Source organism: Podarcis melisellensis (genome assembly GCF_964234715.1).
Source record: "Podarcis melisellensis genome assembly, chromosome: 2".
In the NCBI taxonomy this organism is placed as follows: domain Eukaryota; kingdom Metazoa; phylum Chordata; class Lepidosauria; order Squamata; family Lacertidae; genus Podarcis; species Podarcis melisellensis.
In genome coordinates this window covers 102,373,762-102,399,830 of record NC_138529.1, presented here as the reverse complement: position 1 = coordinate 102,399,830, position 26,069 = coordinate 102,373,762, and the positions used below count along the sequence as shown (strand labels likewise).

The 26,069-nt window shown below is 45.4% G+C and overlaps 1 protein-coding gene across 1 annotated transcript in view; it reads right to left on the bottom strand.

Annotated features, from left to right (window-relative positions):
• The window catches only part of FAM3D (FAM3 metabolism regulating signaling molecule D), a 41,138-nt gene extending 18,270 nt beyond the window's left edge, over positions 1-22,868 (bottom strand). The window contains exons 1-4 of the mRNA XM_081903496.1: positions 22,721-22,868; positions 4,234-4,304; positions 1,888-2,002; positions 626-642 (exon numbers count right to left, since the gene is read on the bottom strand). Of these exons, the coding sequence (XP_081759622.1) occupies positions 626-642; positions 1,888-2,002; positions 4,234-4,246 (145 nt within the window). The 5' untranslated portion in view covers positions 4,247-4,304; positions 22,721-22,868. The remainder of the gene's footprint in view (positions 1-625; positions 643-1,887; positions 2,003-4,233; positions 4,305-22,720) is intronic.
• Positions 22,869-26,069: the final 3,201 nt, after the last annotated feature.

Genomic DNA, 26,069 nt, shown 5'->3' with positions numbered 1-26,069 from the left:
GGGGGGGCGGGGGCCCATACTGACTTATAAAAAATATTTGGGGGGGCCAAGACCTCCAAACCGCTGCTGCTGGGGGAACGAAAGGGGAGAGCCCCGGGCTGCCCCGACCTTAAGTGAACCTGTGAGGGCCTGCCCTTTGCGGCAGCTGATTGGCTGCCGCCGTGGGTGGTGAATATTAATGAGCTACGGGGAATCCCCGCTTCTCGCGGGGCTGACGCCAGCCCCGCGAGATTGTTGATGGGTCGAGAGCCCGCAACCCCACCCCCTCTCTAGATCGGGAGTGGCTTTGTTTTAACTCATTACTGAATGTATTTTAAAAGGTAACTATCGTCAAACAAGGAAAATAAAAAATACCAACATAATTTTGTGATTTTACACGGCATAATATAACTAATAATTTTCTTAAATTATTGGGGGGGCGGAGCCCCCCCAAACGAATTTTTGAGGGGGCTCGGGCCCCCTCAGGCCCCATGGAGTCGGTGCCTATGCTTATATATTGTTATGTACTCTGCTGTACATAGTCTTGAGACAGTTGTATATATTCATCCGTCACCCTGAGTTGCAAAGAACTGTTAATAAATATCAGGTTATACAACGGAGTTGAACACAAAGGCAGTGTACTCACTGGTCGGCTTAACTCCGCTACCTGCAGAGATGGCAAGGAAACAAAAGCAGAATGAAAAGTCTTAGTTGTTTCATGCAGATATTTATACAAGGTAGGAATAAATGTGTGACGAGGAAAGAAAAGCTCCCCCCCAAAAAATCTTCCTTGCTGGTTTCCTTGAACACTCATCATGAATTTGGCACACTAATGCTTGCCGTTGCTGGCTTAGCCTTGTTCTAGGCCAGGTGTGGGGAATTTTGGCCCTCGAGGTGTTCTGAACTACAACTCCCAACAGCCCCAGCAAGCATGGCCAATGGCCAGGGATTATGGGAAATGTAGTTCAGTAATATCTGGAGGCCCAAATGTCCCCCACGTCTGTTCTCGGCCCTTACGCACAATCCTCTGGGGAATTGTCTTATGGAAGACACACTGAAATGAATGGGACCAGGGGAAGAGCCACAACCGGCCCCATTCATTTTAGCTGGGACCTGGTAGGACCGGGGCAGTGCTGGGTCTGGCGAGATCTCGCAGAGTGCGTGAGGTCTTGTGAGATTTCAGTGAGAGCTCCTGAGAGCTCAGCAGGAACGGCAGCTGCCCCAGCCTTGCCTCATGGACAAGCCTGCTTTGTGTAGGACAGGGAAATATACTCGGAGTCGAGAGTGGATTTCATGCTCTTTATTCAGCTCATAGTGGTGAGGAGGAATGGGAGTTCCCCCAGAATGTCTGCTTTATATACATTATTTACACAATGGGCCCCACGTGATTGGCTAATTCTGGGATTCTCCTGCAGGCCAATCAGGTTGTGGATTCACTTCCACCTGGAGCTGGATTGGGTGGCTCCTGTGGACCAATCAGACTGCTGCCTTCTGGATCCTATTGTTCTAGGACCAATCAGACTGCTGCATTCTGAATCCTATTGTTCTAGGACCAATCAGACTGCTGCATTTTGGATCCTATTCAACTCAGTACATAACAGACAGCTTCCACCAACCCAGTACTCTGGCTGGAGCTGCTGGGAAGTGGCAATGCCCCAAAGACAAAAATCCCACCTGAATTCTGCTTTGTGGCTGTCAAAGGAGACCACATAAATGGATCCTTTGGATTGTGACCTGGCAACCCCACGGAGCTATCAGGTGAAGATCTTGGGCCTGCTTCTAATTTTGGGTGTGTGGGAAGCTGCAAGAGAGATCCTTGCCCTCTGGCTGCTCTCTCAGGTGTAAAGGAAGGAAAGCTCAGCGGGAGGAGAGAGGCGAAAAAGTTCTCTGGTTACAATCACAACTTACTCACCCAGCCAGCTCCTCAAGCTGATGGATTTCATGCCAGTGTGATTGAAATAGGTGTTGACAAAAAGCCAAGTTGTTGCCAAGGTGAACAGCACGGCCAGGATTCGTAGCAAACCTGAGTCAGAAGGGAGACGGGGGGTCAGGTGAAAGGTAGGAGCAGAGCAGGTGGACAAACTGCCGGTGGCAAGGCAGAAGAATGAGGCCCGGTGCGTTCCTGAGCAAACAAGCAAAGAGCCCAACCCCAAGTCTGCAAATCAGTCCAGCTTTAAAAGCTGGATGACAGCGCAAGTCTTCATAAGATGGTAGTCATTCAGAAGGCATCGCCTACTGGACCAGCTAGTTCCCACTCTTCGGGTGGGTCTCAAAAGTTGAGACAATGAACTAAATCAAGGAGCCACCACTCACAATGAGGAGCTTGCTGGGGCACATTCCTCTTGCAGAGGAGGTTTGATTTAATGAAGGATTTATATTTGCCCATTGTGAAATCGTAAAGAGCCCTCTCCCTAACTAGGCAAGAAGTCACACTTCATCTGCAGCTGCAGAGGCAAGAATGTTATTTGCTCAAAAACGGAAAGAAGAAGAAATCCCGACGAAAGAAGGAATGGATACAAAAACCTTTGGAATACGCAGAAATGGCGAAACTTACCGGAAAAATAAGAAATCAAGATAACATATTTTTTTAAAAAAATAGAAGAATGGAAATGGTTTATTCAATATTTACAAACAAATTGTAAACAGATAAGAACATTGGCAGGATTACTGTAATAACCTGCAGGTTTATAAGCGTATACATCTAAAGATGAAGAAATGATTAAGTTAAGTTAATTTGGAATGTGGAGAAAATATATTAGAAAAATAAATTTATGGAACCGTAGAAAGAGGGGGAAGGAAGCCAAGTTTTGAGATCTTAAAATGATTATTGAAATGTATAAAATTGAAAATCATAAATAAAAATTAAAAAAGAAGAAGTGATACTTTGCCCACAAGGGCACCATCAACAACAATAATAATAATTTATTCCCCACCCATGTGACTGGGTTGCACTAGCCACTCTGGGCTTCCAACATAATATAAAAACTAAACACTATGCATAACGGGCATTTAGATCCACCACAACGCCCAGACGATGGTTTGATGGAGATTTGAAGTTTGTAGTAATGGATGGAGCGCTGATCTCTTTGGAGAACAAAATGGTGCCTTGGCTATAAAGGCTGCATTTCCTAGAGGGTGGCGGGTTTTGTTTTTGTTCCTGGCCATCTGCACATGTCCCCACGGCTAGATGTAGCTGGCTTTCAACATAATAAGAACACAATAAGAATTCTGCTGGATCAGGCTAAATGCCCATTTAGTTCAGCATCTTATTCTCAAAGTGCCCATGGAAAGCGTGCAAGCAGGCCATGAGTGGAGCAGTGTTTTCCCCACTTGTGAGTCCCAGTAAATGGTTTTGTGATGGTGTTTCAGAGCCTAATACAAGAGCACTCCTCTCTCCTGTGGTTTCCAGCAACTGATGCTTGGTTTCCAGCAACTGATGTCTTGACTATGGCATTCCTGGTTATTCTTATGTGTAATAATAATAATAATAATAATAATAATAATAATAATAATAATTTATTATTTATACCCTGACCATCTGGCTGGGTTTCCCCAGCCACTCTGGGTGGCTTCCAACAAAACACTAAAATACAATAACTTATTAAACATTAAAAGCTTCTCTAAACAGGGCTGCCTTCAGATGTCTTCTAAAAGTTTGTTAGTTATTTTTCTCTTTGACATCTGGTGGGAGGGCATTCCACAGGGCAGGTGCCACTACCGAGAAGGCTCTCTGCCTGGATCCCTGTAACTTGGCTTCTCGCAGGGAGGGAACTGCCAGAAGGCCCTCGGCGCTGGACCTCAGTGTCCGGGCAGAACTTTGGAGGTGGAGACGCTCCTTCAGGTATACTGGACCAAGAAGAATCATAGAAGCTTAGAGTTGGAAGGGACCCAACTGTAGCCCAACCTTCTGCAATGCAGGAATCTCTGCTAATTTGTCCAATTCTCCTTTAAAGCCACGAAAGTTGTTAACCATCACTACCTCTTGCAGGAGCAGATTCTATAGTTTATCTATATACTGCGTAAAGAGATGCTTTCTTTTGTCTGCTTGTCTGTCCTAAATCTTCCAACATTTGTAGGGCTGCCCCTGGGATGGTGTTACCTGCCCCCACCCCATTTTCCTTGCTGAACTTTCTGCTATGTTGTACCTGACAAGGGGTGAGAAACTGACACCAAGGTGAGGTATGTGAGAATATAAAGAAAATGTCCTGAGGCATTCTTGCCTCGGGGGGGGGGGGAAAGGGCCTCTTTTCTTACCTGTCACTCTCATCCTTTCGTTCCAACGTAGCAAAATATGTACAGAAGCTTGTCAAATGTTGCGAGCCGACCTGTTGAAAGCAAAAAAGGGTCAGTGGTCTTGATTTAACAAGACATCTAATTGAACGATAAAAATAGCAGCTGTAGAGTAGGAAGAGGGAAAGATTAAGCCACTTTGCACTTTAAAGCACATTCACACAGTTTATACTTCCTCAACCCGTGTGAACCAAACACACACCTAACCCTTTGAAATTCACATTGTGTAGTTCTCCAACAAACACATGTGACCTGAAATGCATGTATTTGTGACAATGCTGTACGAAAACTACATTATATTAGAGAAAACTGCTCGATGAATGCATATTTTAGGCAAAATCACTCACAATACTTGCATGTAGTGGGAGAAATTTGCATGAAACTACATATGAATTTTTGTGCAGACTTTGAAAAGAACATACCATATTTTTCGCCCTATAGGATGCACTTTTCCCCCTCAAAAAATGAAGGGGAAATGTGTGTGTGTCCTATGGGACGAATGCAGGCTTCAGGAAGCTCCGCGCAGAGCTGCCTGCAGCCCTAGGGAGCCCGGCGGGAATTCGCGCCGGTCTCCCGAGGATTGTGCAGAGCTGAAGGATTGTGCAGAGCTGAGGATTGTGCAGAGCATTCTGAAGCCTGAGGCATGCTGAAGAGCGCACCCGGACTTCACGCAGCTCTCCGCAAGCCTGGGGAGACAGGCGCGACTTCCCGCCGGGCTCCCTAGGCTTGCGGATAGCAGGCTGTTCTCGGGGCTGAGGTCGGGGGAAGCTCGGGCTTCCCCCGTGCCAGCCCCGTGCCTGGGGGGAAAATATATATTTTTTCTTTATTCCCCCCCCCCCAAAAAAACTAGGTGCGTCCTATGGGGCGAAAAATACGGTATAATGAAATGATGCACAAATGGGATGAGGTTGGGAAGATGAAAAATTGAGAGCTCTAGAGCTAAGTACTATAAATAAGAGGATTTTCGGTTGCTGTTTATCTTTGTGAGACAGAGACAGAGAGAAGGACATTATTTTGCTGTGTTAATGACTCTTGAGTGGCAAACATTGGGGAAGTGAGTTTATTATGATTGTATTGATTTCCCACCCTTTCTCTTAGAAGCTCAAGGTGACAGCTATAATTATCTGTTCCACTGTAATCTTCACAACAACCCAGTATGATACATTAAGCTGAGAATGAGTGACTAGTCCCAGGTTGCCCAGTGAACTTCATGGCTGAGCAGGGATTCAAATCTGGGTCTCCTGAGTCCTAGCCTGACATTCTAACCACCACACCTTTGTCTCTATGTACAGTGCCATACTTCTCAAAACAGGATGCCTACCAAGCTAGATCTTTAGAATAAACGGACATAAATCGGACATCAGGGATCACAAGACAGAGAAACCAGTAGGAGAACACTTCAATCTCCCAGGACATTCTATACAAGATCTCAAAGTAGCTGTTTTACTACAAAGGAATTTCAGAAATAGACTGGAAAGAGAAGCTGCTGAATTGCAACCTATCACCAAACTTAAAACCATGGAGAGTCCTGGTCTGAACAAAGAACTTGGATTCTTATCTCATTATACATGACAAAGCCATTTTTCACCTTCTCACCCCTTGCTTTTTCCTGTAAGACCTATTGCAGTCGTTAAGAGTCGTCAACAGGCTCATCACAGCTATCTGCCAATCACCCATTCCCACCACCCTTCTGAGTAATACCCCTCCCCATCTTCTCACTATATAGAAGGGTCTGGAAACTTCTGTTTCAGTGTATCTGAAGAAGTGTGCATGCACACGAAAGCTCATACCAAGAACTAACTTAGTTGGTCTTTAAGGTGCTACTGGAAAGAATTTTTTTTGTTTCATCTTGTCCTCTGTCGTCCCCTTCTCCTTGTGCCCTCCATCTTTCCCAACATCAGGGTCTTTTCCAGGGAGTCTTCTCTTCTCATGAGCTGGCCAAAGTATTGGAGCCTCAGATTCACGACCTGTCCTTCCAGTGAGCACTCAGGGCTGATTTCCTTAAGAATGGAGAGGTTTGATCTTCTTGCAGTCCATGGGACTCTCAAGAGTCTCCCTGAGCACCAGAATTCAAAAGCATCAATTCTTCGGCCTTCGTTAGGGTCCAGCTCTCACTTCCATACATTAGACAAAGGTGACTGCCTCAGGCAGCCAGTTTTGAGGGGTCACGAAAGGGACAGCAAAAGGTTTTTTGTTTTAAATTTATTATTGCTGAACTTTTACTCCCAAGGAGTGACACTTGTGGGATTTTCTGTCTCAGGTTGCGAAATAACTTGGTCACGCTGGGTGTGGTGTGTTTATTATTCTTTTTAATAATTCAGATTGCACATAATCCCATGGTTTCTCATTTATTGATTTATTTAAACGTCTTATTAAATGCAAAACAGCCGAGGGCTAAATTCTTCTCTCTGCAGGTATATAAATGTTATATAAAGATTAAAATACATTCAACATTAGTTGTGAAATACATTCCCCCCTCTTGCCATCTCCAGAAGCAGAGCCTTCCTCTGCTATCGTACCATTCCAAAACAGGAGCACTTGGCTGTCCTTAATTTTTTTTTTTAATATGATTTTGAAACTTTATTTTAAATTAATCCGTATTTAAAATGCATCAGCAAGGGTATCCTGCATTGCCTTGCTGCTTTGTAATCTGTCTGATCTTCCTCTCTTTCCCCTGGAAAGTTGTGTGTTCCTCCCTTCTTCTTCTTCTTCTTCTTCTTCTTCTTCTTCTTCTTCTTCTTCTTCTTCTTCTTCTTCTATCACTCGTCGCTGAGTAAGATTGTCTTCCATGAACACAATTCTGGATCCACACATCCTTCCACACTGGGGACATAAGCCTTCCTCTTAGCATGTTTCTCCCTTTTGTACTTAGTTCTCAGTATTTCCCAGTTGTCAGTGTTTATACTACATTTTCAAAGCTTTGCCTTGAAAGAGTCTTTAAACCTCTTTGTGTTCCTCCCAAAAACAGCAGAAGAGCCCTGCTGGATCACTCCAAAGGTCGATCTAATCCAGATCCTATTTTTCTCTACAGGGCCCAAACAGCACTTAATGCTCCCCAACACTAAACCACATCACTGCCCTCTTACTCTTGCCTAGGCGCAAACGGTAATGTGGTTTTCCGCTCGCACAGCGAGGCCCGTCTTCGTCCCGTCCGTTGCCAACGGGCTTAGTACAGTGTTATGACAGCTAAGCTGAGAATCCGGAAGCCCTCAATTCAAGAAAGCTCACCTCTATCAGAAACTCAGGAGGTGGTCTTAACAGATGCCACTGTTTTCCCAGCTTCACTTGCCCCACAATCTCCCGCAAACAATTTTACAGTCAGCAAGGGGGTGAGGAGAAGAGGGGAGGGGAGGTGGCAGAGCAGTCGTCGGCCACCTCAGAATGAAAGCACAGGCAACTCCCAATAACGTTCCAAGTCACCACACTGTTAAGTGAAATGGCATATACAGTGCTACCTCGGGTTACATACGCTTCAGGTTACATACGCTTCAGGTTACAGACTCCGTTAACCCAGAAATATTACCTCAGGTTAAGAACTTTGCTTCAGGGTGAGAACGGAAATTGTGCTCTGGCGGCGTGGCAGCAGCAGGAGGCCCCATTAGCTAAAGTGGTGCTTCAGGTTAAGAACAGTTTCAGGTTAAGAACAAACGAATTAAGTTCTTAACCCGAGGTACCACTGTACAATGCTTCTTTCGCACAGCTAGGTGGCCTTGATTGCATCCATTCCATACGAGTTGAGTGTTGCAGAGACTGACAGGCAAAAACAGGCCTTCTCAAACAGACCTCCAGAACGAATTAAGTGCTTAACCTGAGGTACCACTGTGTAGAATTCAGCTTTGAAAAAAAGAATTCCCTATGCAAGTATATTCTTCCTTTTCCTCCCAGGCAGTACATACCCCATGCAAATCCCTTGAACAAACAAAGCACTGAAAGGTGACGTTAAATGAGCTGCCCTGTTGTCATGGAATGCTTGGGTTTGGCATTCACACAGTGGGTGGAAGAGTCTCTCTGTTTCCTTGCTTCCTGCTTGGGAATGTGCGAAGATCCAAAGTCCACGGCTTGGGGCCAAATCAAACATGATGCATGAGACCTGCAACTGGTCTCCTCACCGTGCTGGGAATTAAAATTTAGCTTTGAGGGGCTGCACATTTGATCAGAGGAGTGGTGCACGCTCCCCACCCACTGCCCCAATCAAAATCCAACAGTGGAGGCAAACCATGGCCCCTGATGAGCTCATCTCATCCTCATCTCTAGCCTTCTTTTTAAAGCCATCCAAGTTGGCAGCCATCACTAGGGTAGCGATTTCCATAGCTGAACTATGAATGGCACCTTGAATCTTCCAACACACAAGTTCATTGGATGTCACTGGGTTCTAGTGTTATGAATCAGAATTGCAGAGGGAATCTCGACTAAATCATCCATGGCAGATGGCTATCCAACTTCTTTCACACACACACACAGATGATAGATAGATGATAGATAGATGATAGATAGATTAGATAGATAGATTAGATAAATAGATAGATAGATGATAGATGATAGATGATAGATAGATAGATAGATAGATAGATAAGAGAAAAGAGAAAGAGAAAGAGAAAGAAACGGGAAAAAGTGATAAAGTTACATCCAAATGTCTTGCACATTCATGTATTGAGATTGCTCTCAATCTCCTGACTTCACCCCATCCCATCGATGGGTCCTCTTACTTCTGTTTTCATCTGCCTATCAGTACTTCCCCAAAATTTTCATCTTCCTAAGTTATCTGTAATTTCTAATACATTACAAGTGCATTTAAAATCCTGCTAATGTTTACAATAATTTTGTATATACATTACAGTGGTACCTCGGGTTAAGAACTTAATTCATTCCGGAGGTTCGTTCTTAACCTGAAACTGTTCTTAACCTGAAGCACCACCTTAGGTAATGGGGCCTCCTGCTGCTGCCGCGCCGCTGGAACACAATTTCTGTTTTCATCCTGAAGGAAAGTTCTTAACCTGAAGCACTATTTCTGGGTTAGCGGAGTCTGTAACCTGAAGCGTATGTAACTGTATAAACATTTCCCAGTCTTTCTTTTTTAAAAATTTCTTGTCTTCTTGGTTCCTGAGCTTGCCAGTTAATTTTGCCATTTTGGCATAGTCTATCAACCTGATCTGCCATTCTGGCTATCCAACCTCTTTCCATCCAAGGAGAGTGGGAGAAAAACTTATCTCTATCCACTTTCTCTATGCCATGCATAACTTTATAAACTTCTATCATGTAGCCTCTTGCTCCCATCCCCCCTTAGTCCTAAACGCCCCAACCATTCTTCATAGGAGAGCCATTCCATTCCATCATATTTTTTGTCCTTTCTTGAGCCCCTTTGAACTCTGCAATATCCTTTTTGAGGTGAGGCAGCCAGAATTGCACTCAATGTTCCAAATCCGGTCGCGTAAAGAACCTGACGGGGAGACGTGCAGCGTCTTGAATTTGTCAATCAACGGCACCAACCTGAGCAGCAGACTGAGCAGGTGAAGAGGGTCTCCTGGTCATAGTCTTCCCAGCTACGGCAAGATGAGCTTCACTTCTATTTAAATTATAGTACACTAGTACCTTGGGTTAAGTACTTAATTCGTTCCGGAGGTCCGTTCTTAACCTGAAACTGTTCTTAACCTGAAGCACCACTTTAGCTAATGGGGCCTCTTGCTGCTGCCGTGCCACCGAAGCACAATTTCTGTTCTCATCCTGAAGCAAAGTTCTTAACCTGAAGCACTATTTCTGGGTTAGCAGAGTCTGTAACCTGAAGCGTATGTAACCTGAAGCGTATGTAACCTGAGGTACCACTGTAATGATTTCTAAAAATGCACCTCTACATAGAAATCGACACATGCTAATTCCTCTGCAAACCTGCACCTTCTCGTTTAGTGATGCATAAGTATAATTTGTCAACATGCAGGCCTGAATGGTTCTCCACAACCGGAACTTGCCGGAACTCAGTTCTGGTACCTCTCGGGGGGGGGGGGCATTGCCATTTGAAGAAAACAAGGAATGTGTTCATGGTGAGTTCCAGCATTTCTTTTTCTAGAAACTTAGCACTGATTCTCTCTCTCTCTCTCTCTCTCTCTCTCTCTCTCTCTCTCTCTCTCTCTCCCACACACACACACACACACATGCGTAAAATGAGCGCATCAGGGAGAAAAATCCCAATTTTTAAAAGACGGCGTTCATTTTCCTTGAGGAGGAGTTTAGGGGGAGGCGGAGGCATAGGAAACACTAAGCATGTGAAACTGCAGTCTGAAATGGTACAACTCAGACATACCTTTATTGTTTTTTGTTGTATTTTATCCTTTCATTTTTGAAATGTCTGTCCTGCCTTTTGACAGCCAGGTGGCTCCGAGGCAGGTCAGAACAATTTAAAACAATTTGTGCAGTAAGATACGATGATAAATAGTTAGTGGCTAAAGGCAGGCATTTAAAACTATGCATTGCACAAGAGCAGTGGGAAAGCAGTAATTATAACAAGCCAAAAGCCTGGTGACAGAGTAATGTCTTCAGTGCTTCCCTGAAGGCAAAAAACCAGGGAGTCAGCCAAACTTCCTGAGGGAAGGAATTCCACAAGTTTACACCTTGCCTCATATATCTTTGCCTGGCAACTCCTTTTCTATGTGGTTACAGACGGACTGTTTAATTATCTGTTCTAGCACCTTTCCTGGTATTTATGTCAAGCTCACCGGTTAGTAGCTACCTGGATCTCCCACTGCCCTTTTTGAAGATGGGGACATTTACCCGCCTCCAGTCTTCAGGAAAGGGACACGGGTGGCGCTGTGGGTTAAACCACAGAGCCTAGGGCTTGCCGATCAGAAGATTGGTGGTTCGAATCCCTGTGACGGGGTGACCTCCTGTTGCTCGGTCCCAGCTCCTGCCAACCTAGCAGTTTGAAAGCACGTCAAAGTGCAAGTAGATAAATAGGTACCGCTCCAGTGGGAAGGTAAATGGCATTTTTGTGCTCTGCTCTGGTTCGCCAGAAGCGGCTTAGTCATGCTGGCCACATGACCCGGAAGCTGTACGCTGGCTCCCTTGGCCAGTAAACAGAGTCGGTCACGACTGGACCTAATGGACAGAGGTCCCTTTACCTTTAGTCTTCAGGAACCTCACCTGTCCTCCAAGATTTCTCAACGATTATAGACAGAGGCTGTGAGATTACATCCACAAGCTCCTTTAGTTCCCTTGGGTGCAGGGAGGTCACCAGGCCCTGGAGATCTGAATTCATTATTTTCCTGTCTTGGGCTACAGCTCCCTCCTTACACCATTTATTCTGTCATCACCAGGTTGCGCACTGTTTTCCTTTTCAGTGAAGAAGATGCAAAGTAGGCGTTGAGCAGTTCCGCCTCCTCTCTGACACCTGCTAACATTTCCCCATCTTTTCCACACAGAGGACCTTCCTCTTGCTTCGAAAGTAGCCGAAGAAACATTTATTAAGATTAATTTTAACCTCTCTTGCAAGCCTGAGCTCACTCTGAGCTTTGGCCTGCCTGACATTCACCCTGCTACTGGTTGTATATTCCTTCTTTGTGATTTCCCCTTTCTTCCATTTCTTATACATGCCCTTCTTAAATCACAGCTCATCTGTAAGCTCCTTATGCAGCCATATTGGTTTCTTTAGGTGCCTTCCACTTTTCTTTCTTGAAGAAATTGTCTGGAATTGTGCCTTCAATATTTCACCTGTAAGAAACTCCCATCCATCTTGGACTCCCTTCTCTTTGAGTATTTCTGACTGTGGGATCTCCCCCAGTAATTCCTTAAATGTTTTGAAATCAGCCTTCGTAAAGACCATAGTGCAGGTCTAACTACATTGATCTTTCCCTTGATTCTGTACCATGAAACCCAGGGGGCCATGATCACTTCCTCCCAAGTTTCCCAGTGCTTCTATTTTGTCAATGAGTTCCTTCCTGTTGGTGAGGACCAGGCCCAAGTTGATAATCCCCTTATTGCTTCTTCCACCTTCTGGCAAATGAAAATGTCAGCGAGGCAATGGAGGAATTTGTTGGAACTTACATTCTTACATAGGGACACGGGTGGCGCTGTGGGTTAAACCATAGAGCCTAGGACTTGCAGACCAGAAGGTTGGCAGTTCGAATCCCCATGACGAGGTGAGCTCCTGTTGCTCAGTCCCTGCTCCTGCCAACCTAGCAGTTTGAAAGCATGTCAAAGTGCAAGTAGATAAATAGGTACCGCTCTGGCGGGAAGGTAAACGGCATTTCTGTGCGCTGCTCTGGTTTGCCAGAAGCGGCTTAGTCATCTGGCCACACGACCTGGAAGCTGTACGCCGGCTCCCTTGGCCAGTAAAGCGAGATGAGCACACAACCCCAGAGTCAGTCACGACTGGACCTAATGGTCAGGGGTCCCTTTACCTTTACCTACAATCTTACATATAAAGCTCTTCATGGCTTGGGACCAGTTTGACCACTTTCAACTGTGGAACTTGCACTTTTACAATGCCACATAATGTTCATTCTGCATTTGCAAGGATTCTGTCTTTTAGTGCGCTATGAATCTCTCTGCCTACTAACATTAGGCAGGTCCTGTCACTAGACGCCTGCGGAAAACCTTATATTATCAAAGATAACATAAAAACCCACATTGTACTAGGGGGAATTGTTTTGCAGGAACGCATCATATTAAGCAAAACTGCACACACAAATGTGTATAGTAGGAAAAATTCACACGAAAACGCGGATGAATTTTCACGAGGACTTTTTTTTTTAAAAAATGTTGAAATCTTGAAAGCTGAACTTAACGTTAGGAAAATGACAAACTGAAATTGACATACATACTGAACACATTACAATACAAGCCCATGCGTTTTTATTCAGAAGTAAAAATGCATATAGACTGTTCAATGGCGCTTACTTCCAGGTAAATGTGCACATGATAGGATTTCAACTGCAGTGTGGAAGCACAGCAGAACTACCTTAAACTCAAAATGGAAACACACAGAGAACATTGCATTGTGCTTTACTCTGTTTTTTAATGACGCTTTCGGTTTTTTACTTAATTTATCTCATGGCGTATAAATGAGTTTTAGTCCCAGAGTCTTGAGCATGCCTGATTTGGAATAACAGAATTACGCCTTAAGATATATCTTAATATATATGCGCACACAATGGATAAGCACATACCTAAATGCAAATATCAATTCATCTTATTCCAATTATGTACATCCAGAAATGAAATTAATGGGCCATATCTCTAATGTGCAAGCCAATGCAACTATGTACATTTCCTGGGGATGAATGTTTGGCTCGCTGCCTTTTTGCTGAATAGGAAAATATATGTTTGCTTGAAAACTATTATAGATGTTGTGCTCAGGATGGAGATTAAAAATGCAATGTCGGCTGCTGGCTTCAAAAACAGCCACCTATTAATAGGAATGAATAGGGAAATTATCCTGTGCTCAGGTTCCTCCATTGTTGGAATGACAGGCTGAAACAGGATGGATTCTCTACTATCTACTTCCCATTAAGCAAAAGAAACACTGCATAAAGATGAGCTGGAGCCAATCTTTTTCTCTTTTTTTTAGCGTTTAAAGAAGGTAATTCGATAGAGACATCCTTCCTTGATGCATCCACCCTTTTGTTTGTTCTGCTGTTATGTTCTGGAGAAACAGGTTTTGCTTGTACTTCTCTGTCTTCCTTTTAAAAGAAAAAGACCTGATTCTTGATTACATGGGTGGGGGACCTCGGGACAAGGGGTCAAATTTGGTCCCCTTTAAGATGTTGTCTGACTCTCAGAACATTCCCCAGGACACACACCCTTCTTGGCCACACCCCCTTTTCAACCACGCCTCTCAAAAGCACTGCTTCAGATCCACCTTGAGTCCTTTGGCCTGGCTGGAATGCATCCCTGAGCTCTGTTATTAGAGTTATTAGAACTCTGTTCAGTAATAGGGAGCATAAGATAAAGGTAAAGGGACCCCTGACCATCAGGTCCAGTTGTGGCCGACTCTGGGGTTGCGGCACTCATCTCGCTTTATTGGCCAAGGGAGCCGGTGTACAGCTTCCGGGTCATGTGGCCAGCATGACTAAGCCGCTTCTGGCGAATCAGAGCAGCGCACGGAAACGCCATTTGCCTTCCCGCCGGAGGACCTATTTATCTACTTGCCCTGTGTGCTTTTGAACTGCTAGGTGGGCAGGAGCAAGGACCGAGCAATGGGAGCTCACCCTGTTGCGGGGATTCGAACTGCCGACCTTCTGATCGGCAAGTCCTAGGCTCTGTTTAATGAACAGCACCACTTGTGTCCCTAATAGGGAGCATAGGGACTTGTTAAATGTTGACGCAGTTAATAAATGCTTCTAAATAAAAATAAATTAGAGAAGGATGTGTTTGTGTTGTGTGTGCAGAAACTAGGCAAAATTTACATCCCCCGCTTCACACACTCGTGCCTCTGGCTCTGTCTGCCCCTGGCATGTGGCCCTTAGTAGGCTGCCCAGATGTAGATACGGCCCTCAGCCTGTAATAGTTTCCCCACTCCTGCTCTAGAAGCAGAGGATTTTGGGATCTTAGATATAAGACCTAAGTATCCCATGGAATTAATTTGGAAGACAACACTTAATTTCTGCCTAGCAGCCCTTTATTTCCCCGCAACCCTTCATTGTCATTATGGGATGGGAAGCCTGTGGCGCTCTGGACGTTGTTGGGTTGCGACTGCTGCTCTCATCACCCCTGGGCATTGGCCATGCTGGCTGGGGCTGATGGGAGTTGGAGTCCAGCAACATCTGGAGGGCCACCAGTTCTCTGTTCCCAATATTGAGACCTTCCATCCTCACCACATTGTGCTAAGCGGCAAATTACCATGCCATGTTAGTTTGAGCATGAGCTTCAAGAGTCAATGGTTGCAGCACCCGGTGAAGACGTCAGAGGAGCATTGGGTTGTCTCCAACTAAGTTAGCCTAAAAGCAAAAGTAGAGCCTGCTGGATGAGGCCAGTGGCCTGTCTCGTCCAATGTTTTGTTGTCACAGTAGCCACCCAGATGCCTGTGGGAAACCTCATGCAGGACCTGAGCACAAGAGCACTCTCCTTTCCTGTGGTTCCCAGCGACTGACCTACAGAAACATTAGTGCCTCCAACCATGGAAGGCAGAACATAGCTTCCATCTTGGCTAGTAACCATTGACCATCATAGTGTCCATGAGTTTGACTACTCCTGTTTTAAAGCCATCCAAGTTGGTGGCCACCACTGCCTTCTATGAGAGCCTGTCCCACAATTTAATTACCTGTTGCATGGACTACTTTGCAGTTTACTCAGAGTTCTCTACCCACTGAAACAATGAACCTAAGTTAGTCATGCCCCATAACTTCAATGAATCTGCTCTGAGCTAGATTAGCATTGAATTCAACCCATTGCCTTTGAAACTCACTCTAAGGAATTGCTGGCACTTTTTTCTTGCCTAGATTTGGTGTGTGGTTAACCTTAGTCTCTCCTAGCCCTCTAGCTGCCGGACAGCTCAGTCGGTAGAGTATGAGGACTCTGAATCTCTGGTTGTGGGTCGGGCAAAAGATTCCTGAGTTGCAGGGCTTAGACCTTGGTGATCCCTCCCAACTCTGCAATTCTATGTCTCCTCTTTGATTCTACGATTCCCTCCTACCTGAGACAATTTAACCAGATCTGCCATAGACAGAATCTGGAATCTAACATGGCTAAAGCACACACTCTTCCTCTCTTCCACTGAGCATATATTTAGTTCCTTTCTGCTGTAAGAGAGAGTTAGAGGTGTTCTCAGGCTTCTACCAAGAACAGGTGCTGCTGCTCCTGCTGCTGCTTACTAATAAGAATGTAAGAAAAGGCCGGCTGGATCAGGCCATTGGACCATCTGTTCCAGCACCCTGTACTTACAGTGGCCAACCAGATGTCTATGAGAAGTCCTAAATCAGACCTGAAAGCAACAGCTTCTCCCTTCACTCGTGATTTCCAGCAACTTGGTATCTAAAGAAATACTGCCCATGACAGTAGAGGTAGAACACAGCCTCTGCTTGACATTTTATGATGTTTTTATATGTGGTGGAACCCGATAGCTTTATCCCCCACAAATCAATACCAATGGACTGTAACTATTTTAACATACCACACAACTGAGACCTAGAGCTTCTAACGACACTCAGTCGACTTACCAATAACCCAAGCAACAACCAGAGTGCAATATTCAATGGCAGACCCATGCCTTGATCCAAACCAGGATTCCAGAATGCTCCAGGTTTAAGCATAGACCAGTCCACTAGACCAGTGGTTCCCAATTAGCTAAGTACTGCAGCCCCCCGTTCTTCAAATGCCAAACCATGGATCCCTTACCTTTTGAACATTTTGATATCTTTGGGGTAGGTTTTGTTATCTGAATGGTGCCCCAGATTTCCTGGGTGGGTTACGCAGAATTCCTCAGGGTCCATGGACCCCCAGTTAGGGACAACTGCACTAGACGGGTAGGGCAGGGGATTCCAGAAGAAAGAACACCACTAGTCTGCATGAGGCTGTAAGCAAGGAAGGAACGCTAATCGATTTTTCTTTCGATGCTGATTCTGGAAGGCAGGTTGCCCCCGATAGCATTACCAGCTCTTCGCTCTGTTGCAGGCACTTTCCCCCCCCCCACCTTTTCCTTTGTCCATTCCGGGGCCCCTGCCACTCAGGAAGCTGATAACAATCTCCCAAGAGTACAGTGCGGTGAGTGGTCTCCCAGGATGTCCGGCTGAATTACGACATATTCATGGTTATCTTTGGTAAACAGGCAATCAAGGAACTGAGGCCAAAATTAAATGCAGCCTTACTGACCGCAAGGCACTTACCTTGTCCAAACAAGGATGCTGGAATGTTAGGAACCAGCGAATAATGGTGCTTTAATTTAACAGCGCTCAGTCAAATAACTTTATTTAGGTTTCATCTGCCCTATTTAGCTAAAGCAACTTCCTGCAAATTTAGGCAGTCATGGCTTCTCCCAAAGAACCTGGGAACTGTCATTTGTTAAGGGTGGTGAGAGGTGTTAGGAGACCCCACTACACAACATATTTTTAGAACAGGGGTGGAGAACCTGTGGCCTTTAACATGCTGTGAGACTTTTGTTGTTTAGTCGTTTAGTCGTGTCTTTTCGTGACCCCATGGGCCAGAGCACGCCAGGCACTCCTGTCTTCCACTGCCTCCCGCAGTTTGGTCAAACTCATGCTGGTAGCTTCAAGAACCCTGTCCAACCATCTCGTCCTCTGTCGTCCCCTTCTCCTTGTGCCCTCCATCTTTCCCAACATCAGGGTCTTTTCCAGGGAGTCTTCTCTTCTCATGCGGTGGCCAAAGTATTAGAGTCTCAGCTTCAGGATCTGTCCTTCCAGTGAGCACTCAGGGCTGATTTCCTTAAGAATGGATAGGTTTGATCTTCTTGCAGTCCATGGGACTCTCAAGAGTCTCCTCCAGCACCATAATTCAAAAGCATCAATTTTTTGGCGATCAGCCTTCTTTATGGTCCAGCTCTCACTTCCATACATCACTAGTGGTGAGACTACAACTGCCATTATCCTTGTACATCAGCAATGATGGCTGGGGCTGATGGGAGCTGTAGTCCAATAGCCTCTGAAAGACCACAGGTTCCCCATCCCTGCCTTGGACTATATCCTAGGAGTCGTGTCCTTCCTGCCTTGCCTAAAACCATCTAGGAGATTCATGGATGAGACATGATTCAAAGCTGGTATTTCCCGGCGCACAAATCATTTTTCTTAAGTATCATATCACAGCCGCCTAGTTATTTGGAACAGATACAAACAGAGATAAGAGGCAAGAATAAGTGACAGTAACCTAAACCTGCGTCACACTCTCAGAATCTAAGGGTATTTAGATACTAACTTCTGTGAAAAGGACAAATTTCATTTTAGGGAACATTATTGCAAGTAAAGATACCAATATCATGATTGGTATGTATGGCACAGCTGGTTTTGGAGTACAGTGGTACCTCTGGGGTTTCCTGCTACACCTCTACTTATGTTCACCTCTGGTTACATATCCTTTGGGATACGTACGCGGCAAACCCGGAAGTATTTTTCCATGTTTCGCCCCATGCGCATGCGCAGAAGCAGTCCCACTGGTTGGGGAAACCTCGGGATCCGACTGGAGCTCCAGAACGGATCCCGTCCGCAACCAGAGGTACCACTGTATTGTGTACAGTCCTGGTTGCCTCACCTAACAAAGGGCTAGAAATGTTCCCATAAACAGCAGTCAAAATGGCCAAGGAGCTGGAGCAACTCAAAATGAGGAAAGATTTATGTTCTTCATCTGCTGGTCTATTAAGCTCACAGTCTTTTCTCCATCCCAGACACAGCATATAAATGGTCCATATAGACAGCAGCCCCCCCCCCCAAACAAGAAGACAAAGTTTTCCATTATTTTAAACTCCATTGATGATATTATTATTATTATTATTATTATTATTATTATTATTATTATTAAAAAATAGTATGAGGGATTGGGTGGTGCAAGTGTCTTCCACTAATAGCTACTTATCTGAAGCGCCCAGTTTAAATTGGAGATTTAATTTTTTCAGGATGCAAGATGTAAGCCAATTTCCTACAGAAATCCAACCTCCATCAGGATTTTAATGGGATGCCTTTGGCTTTCACATCAGTTGTGGTTCCCCTCACCCAAAGCCCAAGGACAGCCAATTAAGCTAACGGGGCTCTTCATACAAGGAACAACTATCTTGGAATCTCTTTGAAGCTGGTTGAACAGCCATTAATTAGGAGAGGTGCTTGCAGAACAGTGGAGCCAAGGAATGGCCATACCAACTTAGCAAAGCTAAACCTCAAATGAGTAAGAAAGGAAGGGGGAAATGACCAGTTAATGTGGTTTAAATCTAAGTTCACCTGCAGCAGAATGCTTAGGTACCATGTTGATAGGAAAGACCCGTTCCAGGAACCCAGCGAAGTGGAATGCTAGAAGATTCAAAGCCAGAGGAATACCTCTTTGCGCAATGCAAAGTCACACTGTGGAATTTTCTGCTATAAAAGGTGGTGATGGGCAACAAACAGCTTTAAAGAAGGATCAGACAAATTTGCAGAAGATAAGGCTATGCCTCCTAGTCATCACATTACCACCCAGGAGTTTCTGAAACCATGTCCCTGGTGAAGAACAGCAGCAGAGAGCTTTTGCACCCAAGCTATAGTTGGAGAGCTTCCCATAAGAATCTGGTTGGATGTTGGACTGTTTGCCCCAATCTAGCAGGTCTCTTATTATGTCCTTTGGGGCAGTCAGAATAGACAAGCCTACCTCAGCCTGGTGCTTACTAGAGGTTGTCGGATTACAACTTCCATCTGCCCCAGTCCAATGATGTGGGGGATTATGGGAATTGTAGTGGGAAACATCTGGAAGACAGGGCTGGGGAAGACAATATTTGGCTAGATGGATCAATGGTCTGACTCAGCATGCGGCTGCATGAGATATCATGTTCCTTTAGAGCAGCGGTTCTCAACCTGTGGGTCCCCAGATGTTTTTTGACTACAACTCCCATCATCCCTGAGCTCTGGCCTTGCTAGCTAGGGGTGATGGGAGCTGTAGTTCAACAACACCTGGGGACCCACAGGTTGAGAAAGGCTGCTTTAGAGGCTTCCTTCCTATTGCAGCTGTATGGAAGATTTGATATGGAATAAGCTTTGTATATCTTCTTGCAGCACTGGACCACCATGCTCCCTGGCAAAGGCATTGTCTGTTGATTTCTCATCACTTTGTCAAAGGCTTAAGAGCCTCTGTCCACCTCAAGGAGGCCTGGCAACAATCTTAGCTGTGTTGCAAACACCAGTGGGGTTGTGTATACAGCATGGCTCTATTCCGCTGGGTCCTGGGGCTTCTCCCATGGCAGAGGGACCTTTTCACAGTGGAATGGATTTAACGCCCGTTGTTCATTATGAAAGAATCCAATAAAAAGAGAACCCTCCTGGCCTGCTGCAATTATTGTCCTTCTACAAATGTATTTCGTAGCACATGAGGGATATGCCTGCTTCAGCAAAGGGAATGTTTTCTAATAATGCAATGCTTTACAGTAACAGGAAAAAAGGAGTGGCTTACAGATCCCATAAAACGTGCGCGCGCACACACACACACCATTTTTAAACAACCTGCTATGAGCAAATGCATTCACAGAGGGTTAGCGGAACTGAGGAAGTGGGGTGGGGAGCAGAGAACAGGAATTTTCACTTGAGGAGCAACTCAACTATAGCCCATAAAAGTTACAACTTCCTCCTTATTGATAATAAGGTTGTGGCTAAGAAATTAAGCAGAAGCCCCAGGGCAGGGCCAGCCCAGCCCATGACATTTTGCCGCTTGAGGCAAACCAGAAAAGGTGTTCCCCGCCCTTCTACCTCCTTATCCACTGTGACCTGTGGCAACTGGAGGTAACCTGGGGAAGTCCTGGAGTGCTGACGGTGCCAGAGGAGAAGAAAGGAGGATGGAGAGGATCTGGCGGTGATGGGGGTCAGTGCTGGGGTTGGCGGCAGCAGAGGAGGAGGCGGGTGCAGGTGCCAAGAAGAAGAAGAAGAGTTTGGATTTGATATCCCGCTTTATGACTACCCGAAGGAGTCTCAAAGTGGCTCACAATCTCCTTTCCCTTCCTCCCCCACAACAAACACTCTGTGAGGTGCGTGGGGCTGAGAGACTTCAGAGAAGTGTGACAGGCCCAAGGTCACCCAGCAGCTGCATGTGGAGGAGCGGAGACGCGAACCCGGTTCACCAGATTACGAGTCTATCGCTCTTAACCACTACACCACACTGGCACACCAAGCGCAGAATGTGGCAAGTGGCACTCTCCTCCTCCCTGCTCTCCCCAGCCTGCCACCTGAGGCAATTGCCTCACTAAGTCTCATAAGCCAGCCGGCTGTCCCTGCCTCAGGGACATCAAAATGCTGTTGGAAAGGAAAGCACTAGTAATGTTCAACAGCAGCAATCCTTACATCTGAGAGACTAAGCGATCTTCAAAACATGAAGATTATTCACAGTAGTTTAGGGGGGAAATGGAGCAAAGGACATCTATCATTTACAGTTACACAAGTTTAAATAAATCTCTTCTGGCTTTTGCTCAAAGTATCAGAGCTGTTCTGCTTCTGAGGGGAGCGTTCCTTGCTTTTGACTTTTAAAGGTAAAAAGGTAAAGGTAAAGGACCCCTGACCGTTATGTCCAGTCGCAGATGACTCTGGGGTTGCGGCACTCATCTCGCTTTACAGGCCGAGGGAGCCGGTGTTTGTCCGTAGACAGTTTTTCCGGGTCATGTGGCCAGCATGACTAAATCGCTTCTGGCTCAATGGAACACTGAAACCAGAGCAGCTCATGGAAACGCCATCTACCTTCCCGCCTCAGTGGTACCTATTTATCTACTTGCAGTTTGACGTGCTTTTGAACTGCTAGGTTGGCAGGAGCTGGGACTGAGCAACAGGAGCTCACCCTGTCACGGGGATTCGAACCACCAATCTTCTGATCAGCAAGTCCTAGGCTCTGTGGTTTAACCCACAGCGCCACCACCCTTCTTTTGACTTTTACAGGACTTTTATTCAGACAGAAACAAGTTCTGAAGCCTCAGCAACAGAGGTTGGACCCGTAAAAAATGCAGGAGTCCAGGAATGGGCAATATTGTCCCCCCCACCCCGCCATCAAGGCCTGAATGCCCTTGGGGGCACATGCCGTTGCTGGAGGTGGGGCAAAAGCCATTCCACACATTCTCTCAAAGTCTCTCTTAAGAGAAAAACATCATTCTGTGCTGGGTTCTCCCTTTTCTTCCTTTTAAGGATCTCAAATACAAGGTACAGGGGGAAGAGAGAGATAGAAAAGGTGGTGATGATCTTAATTTTCCTCCTCAGGGCTACCTGTATGGAAAAGCCCCATGAAATTAGGCTCATGGGTCACAGGTTGTCCACCGCTGCTGTAGCCTAAAGGCTCCTAAGCTGTTAGCTTGATCTGTGGACATCAGCTGGTGACAATGTTTGCCAAGTTACTGTTAAAGGCATAGAAGCAGGCAGGGTTCTTTTCCCAGATCATGTGGCAACTCTCTTGAGCGCTCCGTGAATTGAGTTCAAACCGGCCCCTGTGCAGCTCTGCTCTTAAAAGCAGCTTGTTAGGCAGGAGTCAGCAGGTGAACATATCCTCAGCACATAGATAAATGTTATTCTACCACTGCAAATTGTGGCGCAGCAACACAGGCCGGTTGAAAGGTTGGCAAACCCTTTGCCTTGCTCAGTGCCCGCAGCCTCAGACCAGATCTTGTATGCGAGAAACAGCCAATCGTGGATCAGACATCGAAATGGAGAACTGACATTGCCGCAAAAGCAAAATGCTGTCAAATATCTCATGCATGTGGGGATCAATGCCCTTAGATTAAAGCAGAGAGCACCCAGGGGAAATCAGTAAGTTTGAACTGGCATAGAGCCATGTGCCAAATATTATTTTGCCCAACCACCCAGAATTCTACCTGCTTTTCTGTGTCCTTGCTGTTCCGTCCCCTCAGTCTGGAGTCTCCTATAAGGGCAAACCGCCCTGCAGGTGTCTTTCTTCCTTGGCAGTTGTTGCCAAACGGAGCACAGTTATCTGAGAGTGAGAGAGTAAAGCGAAGGAGAAGGGAGGGGCTGGACAATTTTATGACTAAGCCACAAATCCAGTGAAATAGAAGGTTAAATCTATTGCCAAACCCAGCCTCTCTGTCTCTCTGAGTAACAGGCCAAACAAACACCTCCCAGCCCCACAGCTTGTGCGGCTGCCCTTGCAAATGTTAAACAAACCGAGTTGTGCTTATATTAGAATGAGGAAGCATTACTGCAGTTGCCCAGAAGGAAGCCCAGCGCAGCTCTGAACAAGGGCCTTCGCATCAGTAGCAAATGCTCAAATCAACTTCAGATATAGACAAAGCTGCCTTATATATCGAGTCAGTCCATTGGCTCAATATGGTCAGCATTGATTGAAAGTGGCTTTTGGGGGTTTCAGAAAGGGACCTCTTTTGCAGGCATAGCATCATTGAGTTGGAACATTTAGACCAACCCTCTGCAATGCAGGAATCTCAACTAAAGCATCCACGAGACACGGCCATCTAACCTCTGCTTAAAAACCTCCAAGGAAACAGAGTCCACCACCTCTCGTGGGAGTTTGTTCCACGAGCAGCTCTTACTGCCAGGTATCCATTGTTTCAAGTCCTACAACAACAACAACAATTTATTATTTGTACCCCGCCCATGTGGGCAGCTTCCAACAAAGATTTAAAATACATTAAAATGTCACACATTAAAAACTTCCCTGAACCAGGCTGTCTTCTGATGTCTTCGAAATGTCGGGTAGTTGTTTATTTCTTTGACATCTGAAGGGAGGGTGTTCCACAGGGCGGGCACCACTACTGAGAAGGCCCTCTGCCTGGTTCCATGTAGCTTTGCTTCTTGCAGTGAGGGAACTGCCAGAAAGCCCTTGGCACTGGACCTCAGTGTCTGGGCTGAATGATGGGGGTGGAGACGCTCCTTCAGGTATACTGGGCCGAGGCCGTTTAGGGTTTTAAAGGTCAACACCAACACTTTGAATTGTGCTCAGAAATGTACTACCCTCCAAAGCAGAAGAAAACAAGCTTGCTCCATCTTCCATGTGACAGCCCTTAAGATATTTGAAGATGGCTATAATTCTTCCTCTCAGTCTTCACCTCTTTTCCAGGCTAAACTTACCCAGCTCCTTCAACCATGCCTCATAAGGCTTGGTTTCCAGACCCTTGATCATCTTGGTTGCCCTCCTCTATACACGGTCCAGCTTATCAACACCCATCTTAAATTGTACCCAGAATGGGACACAGTATTTCAGGTGTGTCCTGACCAAGGCGGAACAGAGTAGTATAGAATCCTAACTGGAAATGCTGGAAACCAAAGCTGGGAGAACCTTCTGCATTTAATTCAGATGTTCTGCCACTGGACTAAAGCACTTTCTTTCTCACATATCAGTCATTCTCCATTCTATGTATGATCTATTCTTTGTTTTGCTTCCTTCCCTCGCCTTTTTCTCTTTTTTTGGCCAGGAGCATATGTTGATTTTCTTGGTGTTTCAACAACCTGTTCACTCTTTGCTTTAAAAAAAAACTTGACACTGTAGCACACGGTAGGTACACAATGCGTAAGTACTGCAAAGTAAACCAATTCAGCTTCCTTTTGGTAAAGAACACTGGCGTATGGTAAACAGTGACAAGTGAGCTATTGTGAGCTCTTAGAGATAAAGTGACATTTGAAGTCCAGCAAGCTCAGGTGCCAACAGGATTTCCTGGGATTAACAATATATTAATAAATAGTAGACCAGCGATGACAAAACTGTAGCGTGTGGGACATGGAAAATGGGTGTGTCACTGCAATATCACTCCCCCCCCTGCAGAAGTAAAAAGGAAACCTCATCTGTTTTTTGACGTTGTTTAGTCGTTTAGTCGTGTCCGACTCTTTGTGACCCCATGGACCAGAGCACGCCAGGCACTCCTGTCTTCCACTGCCTCCCGCAGTTTGGTCAAACTCATGCTGGTAGCTTCGAGAACACTGTCCAACCATCTTATCTTCTGTTGTCCCCTTTTCCTTGTACCCTCCATCTTTCCCAACATCAGGGTCTTTTCCAGGGAGTCTTCTCTTCTCATGAGCTGGCCAAAATATTGGAGTCTCAGCTTCAAGATCTGTCCTTCCAGTTAGCACTCAGGGCTGATTTCCTTCAGAATGGATAGGTTTGATCTTCTTGCAGTCCATGGGACTCTCAAGAGTCTCCTCCAGCACCATAATTCAAAAGCAAAATTCTTCGGCGATCAGCCTTTTTCATGGTCTAGCTCTCACTTCCATACATCACTACTGGGAAAACCATAGCTTTAACTATACGGACCTTTGTTGGCAAGGTGATGTCCTTTGTTGGTTACTTCCAGCCAAATGTGCTTTATTCTGTAAAGGCAACCCATTTGGGTAGTGAATGAAATCATGTGGACATAAGGAAAGTGCTGTAACAAACGTCCCCCAATATCCTCCTCCATCCAGCTTTTCCTGTTTTTTTTAATACTGCTCTCGGAGGCCGGCCTCCCAAGTCCAAGGTGGGGATGCAAAAGTTCCTTCCTCTCATTCCTTAACAAGAGTAATTAAGTGATTTCTTTGTTTGTTATCTTTCCAATCTTGAGTTCACTACTCCACACTTATATACCAGTTTGCAATCTTTTTTAAAAAAAGAAAAAAGTCATTGAAAGAATTTGTCAAAATTCTTCATCATGTTAGTGCGTGCTTCTCCAAGACAGACATCATTTTATATGCACTTTTGCCAAATATATGCATTTTCAATGCAATTCCGCCTAGTATAATGCATTTTCACTGTGTTCTTTTTCATAACACAATATGTGATTTTTATGCACTTTAACCTCGTGTACATTTTTAATTTGTTTTAATTTGTAAACATGGCTGGAAAACTGCATTGCAGAATTCAGAGAGGTGCAAATTTCAAAGGATCCACGTGTTTCAGTTTGTGCATTATTCCAAGAATTCTGCTGGGGCAGAATTTGGTTTTTTTTCTCACTTTGCTTCAGCAAGTGCAAATTGGGTAGGCTCGCACGATAATGTGGACCACCAAATTCCCTCCTCTGCCAACCCTTGTGGATGTTAGCTCAGAAGAGTAATGAGAGGCAGTGTGGTCTAATGGTCAGAGGGTTGGACCAGGACCTAAGAGACCACTCAGCCATTCAGGGGCAGTGAATGTCTCTCAGCTAATCTACCTGCGTTTTTGTGGCTCCTTTTTTGTTTGTTTTTGTGACTGTGTGGAACCCAGTTCAGCTACTGATTAACTGA